The 9,662-nt window shown below is 40.7% G+C and overlaps 1 protein-coding gene across 1 annotated transcript; it reads right to left on the bottom strand.

The window, feature by feature from the left end:
- Nucleotides 1–1,136: 1,136 nt before the first annotated feature.
- LOC114140319 (ladderlectin-like) lies at nt 1,137–5,316 on the bottom strand. The gene is made up of 7 exons (XM_028010093.1): nt 5,121–5,316; nt 4,956–5,021; nt 4,765–4,783; nt 4,221–4,315; nt 3,877–4,011; nt 1,798–1,909; nt 1,137–1,544 (listed from the first exon to the last, which is right to left on the bottom strand). Exons 2-7 carry the CDS (start codon nt 5,019–5,021, stop codon nt 1,477–1,479), a joined length of 495 nt encoding a protein of 164 aa, XP_027865894.1. The 5' UTR covers nt 5,121–5,316; the 3' UTR covers nt 1,137–1,476.
- Nucleotides 5,317–9,662: the final 4,346 nt, after the last annotated feature.

The raw sequence follows: 9,662 nt of genomic DNA, 5'->3' as shown, positions 1-9,662 counted from the left end.
TATATTATTCATTTGTTGCTCCATATCCGACTTATTGTATTGCGTTATGGGCAGAAATCCCTTTGGGTGTAGCAGCAACAAGATTGTGACACTGAACCAAACTCTTATCTAAACATTTGAATCTTAGTTTGACTTCTATGGGTCTCAACAGATTGTTTTCTGAAAAAAACTCTTTTGTTATTCATTGCTACTTCTAATCATTTTTGGTTAGAAGTAGCAATAAATCACAATAAAAACAATTTAAACCACATTTTACGTTATATTTCACTGTAACTTTGCTGACCCCTCACCCCAAAATTGCTCTTAAGAAATTTCCCTGTTTATTCCCACAGCCCCCAAATAATGAAATGGGATTTCCTCCCTTGGGTTTAGGGCAACATATAAAAAGTTAACACTAAGCCTTTGTTTGTGACACAAAAGAAGGCTATACAAATGCTGTACAAAGTCAATCTTAGAGAACATACAAATAAATTGTTTACTCAATCAAATATTTTGAAATTAAGGGATTTGGTTAATTTAAAAATTGTATCAGGTATGTTTAAAGCTAGAAGGACATTGTCATTTAATTAAAAGTTTTTTGTCTTAAGTTCAAGTGACAGAAAAACCCAAAGGATGTTTTCAAAAGTAAAATTGTGCAGACTACTTAAAAAAAAAATTAGGATTTCTGTGCATGGAGTCAAATTATGGAAATTCTATAGAAAGTCCTACTTTAAACCAATTCAAAATACTTAATAAGAAAAAGATTAAGTCTTATTCACCTTTGAGTTAACAATGAGGAGAGTTGTATATTGTTTGTAAGTTGTATTTTATATGTGGCAATGAAAAGAACAATATATATTTTATAATTATAGAGAAAAGGGCAACTTTTTATAAGGTTTTAATTTCTCCTGCTAGTTTTCACTCATGTAGATGAATTGTTACAAGACAAAGTTTTTGTACATTGGTGACAAAATGTGTTGAGTGAATAAACTTGATTGATTGACTGATTGCTGTCAGACCTAATAACGACCCAACTGCAGTATTCTGGTTGGGTCAACAGATTTTTAACTAAAGATGCTCTGGTGTTTCAGAGGTTTATGATGACAAACATTTTTACAAGGTTTCATTAGGTGTAAAATATTTGTGACACCAGTGAATTTGTTCAAAACAGGTGGTACAGAGTTTATGAAAACTGTTCATATTTCATAGATTGTTATTACTATACTGATGCACTGATATTCTGATGATTTTCAGCATAAAGTTATAGCTGAGATTTAGAACTATTACCAATTAGTTTATAAATTGCTGCTTAATTGGAATTTTGACACATTTTAAATCAATCAGCTTTCAGAGAAAGAAAACATTTATTTAAATGATCAAATAAAGTGAAATCAGATTCTTCCAGCAGTGATGTCGTTGAGGTTTGACATCCAGGTGGAAGTGACATCACCAGCAGGAAAGCCATATGGGCATTTCAGATTAAAAGGCATGAGAAGGTTACAGGGGTCTGGCACAGATGAAGGGAAGCTTGTTATCACAGTCAGCATCACCCACAAACTCTACTCCTGTAAAGAGACAAACAGACAGATCCTGACTGCAAACCTTTGACAAAGACTTGGACATGATTTGATCAGTTACAGAAAGCATGCAGGGCAGATGAAGTGTCTTGCCCAAGGACACAACAGACATGAATGGAGTGGGGGTTCGAACCAGGAACCCACCGATTACAGGACAAACTCCTTCTTACTAAGCCACCAGATACATAGATATTATACAAAATTATTAAATTACAAGTTGTGTATCTCCAGTAATAAATACCACGTAAGTTGATGATCATGCAGTGTTCGACTCCACCATCATTCTTTGGCTGATTGGGGTTCCAGTTAGAAAACCAAAACTTGGAACCGTCACTCCAAAACCACTTGCCTTCCTGAAAGAACATTTAGTTTTAAGTTCCTATGCAAACAAATCACACAGAACCAACATAGACTTCTGTCACTCATTATAGAAAACATGAACTGTGTTTGGATCGTTTCTATTTAAAACCCTCAGCTGGTCAGAGCAGCCGGTGGAAAACAGAGGCAGGTTCTGGTTCTGTTGGAGGTCTCTGAGACTTAGACTTAGACTGACTTTATTGTCATTTTTCATGCACAGGGTGAATACAGAACGAAATTTCGTTACATACGGCTCAGGACAGTGTTTTGAGGTTCCAATGTTGTGAGGTTACTCCAGAATAAAATAAAATACAGTATAAAATATGAATATAAATCTAAATATAAAATATAAAGTGCAGGAATGACAGTAAAATAGAAGTTATTTAGCTCTGTACATGTGCAAGGTATAAAGTGGAGACCAGATTTTGAGTGCAGTCCAGTTAAGAGTTCAGCAGTCTGATGGCAAGTGGGAAAAAGCTGTTTCAGAACCTGGTGGACCTGCACCGGATGCTGCAGAACCTCTTTCCAGAGGCAGCAGGGAGAACAGTCCATGGTGGGGGTGTGAGGGGTCACTGATGATGTTTCGGCCTCGGGACACGCAGCGCTGGGATGAAATGTCCTGAATGGAGGGAAGGGGGGCCCCGATGATCCTCTCTGCTGTCCGCACCACTCTCCTCACGTTCTTCCAGTCGGAGGCGCTGCAGCCTCCACACCACACAGAGAGGCAGCTGGTCAGAATGCTCTCTATGGTGCTTCTGTAGAACGTCTTGAGGATGGGCGGGGGCAGGTGTGCTCTTCTCATCCTCCGCAGGAAATACAAACGTTTCTGTGCCCTCTTGGCCAGAGACGTGGTGTTCACAGTCCAGGTGAGGTCGTTTATGATGTGCACCCCCAGGAATTTGGTGCTGCTGACCACCTCCACAGCCGAGCTGTTGATGAGCAGTGGAGCGTGGCTGGGCCGGTTCTTCCTGAAGTCGACAATCATCTCCTTCGTCTTGTCAACGTTCAGGATCAGGCTGTTGTCTCTGCACCAGTCCACCAGCTGCTCCACCTCCTCTCTGTAGTCCAGGTCGTTGTCGTCTCTGATGAGGCCCACCACCGTTGTGTCGTCCGCGAACTTCACGATGTGGTTGGTGGCGAACCTGGGGGCGCAGTCGTGTGTCATCAGAGTGAACAGCAGAGGGTTCAGGACGCAGCCCTGAGGGGAGCCTGTGCTGAGGGTGATGACATCGGAGGTGTGTTGTCCGATCCGGACTGACTGAGGTCTGTCGGTGAGGAAGTCCAGCAGCCAGTTGCGCAGGGGGGTGCTGAAGCCCAGGTGTCCCAGTTTTCCTGCCAGATGCTGTGGGATGATTGTGTTGAACGCTGAGCTGAAGTCCAGGAACAACATCCGCACATGAGTGTTCTTCTCCTCCAGGTGAGCCAGGCTCAGGTGTAGGGTGGAGGAGATGGCGTCCTCAGTGGAGCGGTTTCGGCGGTAGGCAAACTGGAACGGGTCGAATGTGGAGGGGAGTCTGGAGACGATGTGTTCTTTTACCAGCCTTTCAAAGCACTTCATCATGATGGGAGTCAGTGCCACAGGCCGGTAATCGTTGAAAGAGGTGACTTGAGGTCTCCTCTCATTCCTCTCCACTGTTGCCACATGCTTCCTCAGCATGAGGGAGTTTAGCATAGTCAGTTATTCAATACAACTAACTGGGTTTCCTGAGATAACTGTTGACCAATTGATATTCTAATCTGCAATTAACTGCATCGTGTTATAACCAGGATCAACTGGAATGTATTTGACTGAACTGACCACTTTATTAGGAACATCTGTTCAATTCAATTCAGTTTATTTATATAACAACAATTCACAACAAAGGTCGTCTCAAAGCATTTACAAAAAGTGCCATGAGAAATGCATCTTGACATAGAAAGTGATCAACCAAACAGAGTTATTTATTTGTTTTTAAATTCTCACCTGTGTTGTATCATAACCGCCAACCCAAGTTGTTGTGTGACTTTCAGTTTTTTGGTGAATAACCTGTCTCATGAAGTTGTACTCCCCTGTACTGTGGTATGAGGCCAGATGTGAATCCAATTGGAGGCAATGTTGCTGAAAAAGGCAACACAGGTTTAAACTTTCCTCTGTGCAGTGAGACAGTTGGTGCAGCTGAATATCGACCTTTAGAAATTATGGTTCTATTTGTTTAACGGAAATCAGTTTCTATAACCTTGTTGTTGGTGAATCTTATTGTCTTATATCAATAAATTTACATTCTTTTGAATGTAGCAAATCTGCTGTGACCATCACATCTGTTGTACCTCAGCTAAAACCCAGGGTAATTGAAAATTCACAACCAAGAAACAGCGACGGTCGAACCAACTCCAGCCTGCAGGGCAGTCAAGTGCTGTTGGAGCTGGGAAATGAGAGAAGGTAAATATATAGATCTGATAATCAGCATAATTTTAACACCGAACACAGTCCAGAAGTTCAGCTGCATCAAACATTATGGTAAAAATACATTAAAGTTATGAGAAAATATATTTACATAATAAAAACTCTGAAATGACACATTTATTGGTTCTGATTCAAATATTTTATTAAGAAAATAATTTGCCTTAGCATTTCTAGCTGCCTTCTGTAAAAACTACCAGGACCTATCCACCTTGTGGGATGGGATGTTTCTATACAATATGCACTGACTAAACAATTTATTAATTTATGTTATACAGAAATTAAGTCCTGTACTTTTGCTGAAAGGATGACCTATTAAAGCAAAAGTTTTCTATCTTTTTAAAGAATTTCTTACAAAGTAATTGTCGTTTTTTAGATTATAGAAACTCCAACAATAAAAGAAGCACGTACCTCTCAGTCGACATCCGGCCTGTGGATGGAAAAACCCAAAGTTTTAGGACAAAATTCCCAACAGAACAAAGTTTCCTCATTGAACTTCGACCAAATGATGGCTCAGATTGCTCCATCTGATCTACGTCAGTCAGCCAAAGCTCACAACAGAGACATACCAGTCATTGTTTTAAGTCCTTCTCCATACTTACATCAGCTCCATCCCAGAGTCCAAAGCTCAGACCAAGAAGCAGAGTGAAGACAAGACCGGCAGCCATCTGTAGAAAGAATCGTTAGGAAAGTTCATAATTAGTATCACAAATCAACTCAATCAAGACATAAAGCATCATGATGAGCAGTAGGACTTTAAATGTCACCTTGTTTTGATGGTTAGTTGAAGAGTCTGTTCCAGCAGCAGTTTCTGGTCACAGGATGTCTCAGAGATGGAAACACAGACTTTATATACCTTCAGTTTGTTTGTCTGTGAAGTGGAAATCTTTGAGTAAGTCACTGTCTGTTCTCGTTTTTGTCACTTTTTTACAAAGTGTTCAAGTTGTTGCAGAATCTTCCAGGATTCGGCCAAGGACGTTTTCCTGGTAGCGTGAAGAGTTACTTACCATAAGAACTGATTAGAACCGGACCAAACCGGCTGATGTTGCCACTTCTGTTTCTCTGTCCAGAACAGTGTTCTTGTATGGAATGTACTCTCTGATGACAGAAGTGTATTAAAAATGGACGTATCTGTGAGATGCTGCTCTGCTTTTCCAGACTCTGTTGGATTCAGTCCTTTGACTGCCTTCAAATAAAATACTTGAAAGATAAAGTTGAAATTTTATCAATTCTTGAGTGGTTTCTCTAGCTGTGTGATAAGGAATTTCCACCACATTCTTGGTGTCAGAAGTGGGATCTGTCATGCCAGAAGGACTCTGTGGCAGAGGACAAGAGCATTCGGCCATCCTGAAGACTCAAGCTGTCAGGTTTAGTGGTGTGAGTGGTGGTGAGGCAGAGGCAGCAAACCCAGGTAGAGATAAAGTTGACGATTTAATAAGATGCAAATCCAAAAGTCCAGAACACAGAGAAGCAGAGAGCAATGATCACAACAGGTGACAACTGGAAACTAGACAGACACGACGAGGACCCGACAAAGACACAGAGACACAGGTGACACTAAATACACAAGAGCTAATCAGGGAACGAGACACACCTGGGAATAATCAAGGGGAGACAGGACAACACGGAGGCTCAGAGACAAAGAAACTCAAAAATAAACACACAGAAAACTCAAACCATGACACAAAAACCAGCTTCAGTCCTCCTGTGTTAAAAACAGGGCAGGTTCTGGATCCTTCTCCAGATTTATGTCTCAAGACAATCCTGTCACAGAGGTCTAGAGATGATTCCTTTTGATTAGCTGTGTTCACCTTGCCTTTTTTGGAAACAATTAGAAAGCTTCTGCAGTCTTAATGATGTTCCGGTGCAGGGGTAGCGATGCGACTCTTTGATGGATCTTGCTCTTGAATACCAAACTTCCCACACTCACTGAAGGCAGCATTGACAAAAGTATAACGGTGCAGCGCAGTATGTGAAATGTTAAGGTAGTGCTACAGACCTGCAGCAGTTTCAGTCTAAGAAGAGACTTTAGGTGAGAGGTGATAGACTGAATCATTTAAGACTAAAATCTGTTTCCATGGTAACAGCTTTTCTCAACAGGTCTCTGTATTTTTCTGCATAATTTCATATCGGTGCACTTTGTGCCACATCCATGCTCAGAGGATCATGGCACAAAGTGGGAGTGAAGCAAAGCAAGCTGCTGCTGCGCAAATAAGATAGAAGCAAGTCAGAGTTTGTGCAGCAGGTTCTGGTGCCACTCAGGGGAAAAGCAAACCCGTTCTGATCACATGAACACAATCAATGCCATGCACATCATGGTGACGAGCAGAGTGGCAGGTTCATGGATTTCAGATATGGAGTGATTTTAACGGCAAAAAGTGGAAGAGAAACAGAACGAAAGTGAGAAAAATCAAAGCGAAACAGAGACTCCTTTGTTAGTTTAAATTATTAACGATATTTGAGTGAGGTTTAATTTGTATTAATGCTTGTTTATGTTTCTATTAAATGCTTGCTTAAGACTATTGAGCAGGGGTATGTCATAATAAAAGCATACGTTTTATTTAAAAATACGCTGGGAAGAATCTTGAAGGTGACAGGGAAAAACCTAATTAAAAAATGAATGTAAATAACAAAATCCAGGATTTCTAATAAGAGACAATTCTCCAGCAATCTAACCTGGGAGAATCCATGAACCTGGCATCTTCATAAACAAGGACCCAATCATCTACAAGCTTGGAAAAAAATAATAAGTGCACACATTTCCACAAAGCTGCAGCACACATGCTGCTAGTGATGAGCCATGTGAAGCCAGGCTTCCAGGCGTGTACCTAGTAAAAAGGGGGCGTGTCAGATGAAGCCCCGCTTCAGTGCTTGTGTTGTCTTGCTGAAAAACCATGTGACTGGCAACAAACGATGCCAGTCACATGGTCCATCACATTGCATGAATCGCGTGACTGCTTCATTTTGCATGTCGGTTTTCAAAATAAATGTGTGATCAGCCACGTCCACATGCTCTAGTCATCTGGCCATTGTTGACAGAAGGATTTAACTTCATATTTTTCTATGTCATGAAACACAGGTGTAAGTCCTTATGAATTATATAGTAACAGAAGAGAACTTGCAAAGTTCACCACTTGGCCACACCCCCTAAATGTGTTTAAAAACTCACAATTTTGATAACTTTTAATCCCCATCCCTTAACTGCATACTCAAAATCTAGCCGATAGTTCAAAATCCCTACAAGGATTTCATTAAAGTACAAGTTATATAAATGTGAAAAATGGCCGTTTGCACCATTTTGAATGAAAGTTTGCGCTCAGACTCAAAATGGTCGTTTTCCTTAACATTTTAAGACATACTTCCATGAGACGTTTTTCTGTGTTTGGGTGGGGGAGGGAATGTACCAAAGAACCCAATTTCAAATTTACACGATACACAGCTTCTCTGATTTCACATTAGGGGGCGATGTAGAGCAGTTTGACCACACCCACTTGTGATTCCATTGAAATAATTTAATTTCATGCGGGGAACAATTTGAGTGTTTGAATATGTTCAGGACCCCGAATTTGTATTTCTGCAAGGAAAAGAATAATGAGGATAATAGTAGAAAATTTCTGAAATTTAAAATTTCTGAAATTTTTAAGGGGGCTTGCTGCAGCGTGTGTGTTGGTTGGAACCCAGTGTTCTGATGCTGAAAATTAGCAGGAGTGCTAATGTGAACTAAAATGTAGTCAGTAGCATGTGGAGTATCATTATTTTGTTGACTAGCACAGGCTTACTCCACTTAGTATACAAACATTAGTGTATAAGGTAAAATTTGCCAAAATGCTAAGGTTAGCCTAAATCAGTGGTGCCCAAAATCGGTTCTGGAGGGCCAGAATCCTGCGTGTTTCAGTTCTCTCCCTGGTTTAACACCTGTGTCAAATGATGGCTCATTAGAAGGCCTAAGAAAAACATTAACATGCATAGGATGTTGTTACTACCAACAGAGAGGGAACTAAAACATGCAGGATGCCGGCCCTTGAGGACTGACTTAGGGGACCACTGGCCTAAATGTTCTCTGTACCATCTGTGGTATCACCAGCATGTTGATTTACATTGACTTAATCCATTCAGTATGATAAACATAGTTAATAAATTGTTAGATTTGGAAATAATATTCCAGATATATATACTCATCATTAACTTTAAGGACTGTGAGATTCTTTTGTTTTCTTCTGTAATGTGTGTTTTTGAGAGAGATGTCTGCAGGAAGCTGATAAATGTGCCAAACTGGAAGCAGATGCCAACCACTCTGGAGACAAATGTAAGAGCTGGCCTGATAAGAAAAACACCCAAAGGCTAAAGGTCAAAGCTTGTGACACGGGAACTGCCTTGAGACCTCACCAGCACTAAAATGGGAGATTCCATTGTATAGAAAAGATTTATTAGTGGGTGTTAGCAGATGGGTTTTTGTTTGCCCCACTCCTTCCAGCAGCTGCTAACTAATGTAACCAGGGCTCCCTGATTCTAATAAAAGGTGCGTGCTGTGGTGGCACAGCGGGTTAGCACACCCCACGTTTGGAGGCCTTAGACCCTCGGACGTCGTGGGTTCGACTCCCGGTCCCGACGACCTCTGTCACATGTCCTCCTTCAAAAAATGGCGCCGGCTCAGCTGGCTGCCTGCAGACACAGCTCCTGTCGTGTGCTGTAACTGCAAAATAATTTCCCTGCTGGGATGAATAAAGTAAAAATTATTATTATTAAAAGAGGAGCAGGAAGAGAGGAATGTCAGAGCGAGTTTGGAGGCTGAAATAAACACTCTCCTTACTTCCCCTCCTTACTTTCTCTCCTTGATTGAGATTTAATCATTTGTCTTTCTTCTTTTTGTCTGTTTGAAAGTGTTTAGGATAAATGAACCTGACATATATCAAAAAATGAGCTTAAATGCTTTTTTAGGTACTTGGCTATGTTAAAAGAGGATAATTTAATGTTAACTTTGGACAAAACGTTTGGCTCTTTCCTCCTTAAATCTTCCGAGTCCTCAGCGAGTGGCGGCGTGCTACTAAAGTGAAACAACAACAAAGCATGTTGACGTCACAGATCACAGAGTTTAATCTCATACAAAGCAATCAACAACAAAGCTGCAGAGGAACAGAGATATGCATTTTTTCTCAAAAAAATAAAGACAGACACGGGGAAGACAGACAAACACAAAACAAAGACGAACAAAAAAGACAAAGACGCGTCTTTGGAGAGAGCCGATATAAAAAAGGCAAAATGTTGGCCGCTCTCTGTATTTTTTCTCCTGACACGTAATCTTATAGTAA

The sequence above is a fragment of the Xiphophorus couchianus genome, chromosome 24, assembly GCF_001444195.1.
Source record: "Xiphophorus couchianus chromosome 24, X_couchianus-1.0, whole genome shotgun sequence".
Taxonomy (NCBI): Eukaryota; Metazoa; Chordata; class Actinopteri; order Cyprinodontiformes; family Poeciliidae; genus Xiphophorus; species Xiphophorus couchianus.
This window is presented reverse-complemented; position numbering and strand designations above follow the sequence as displayed.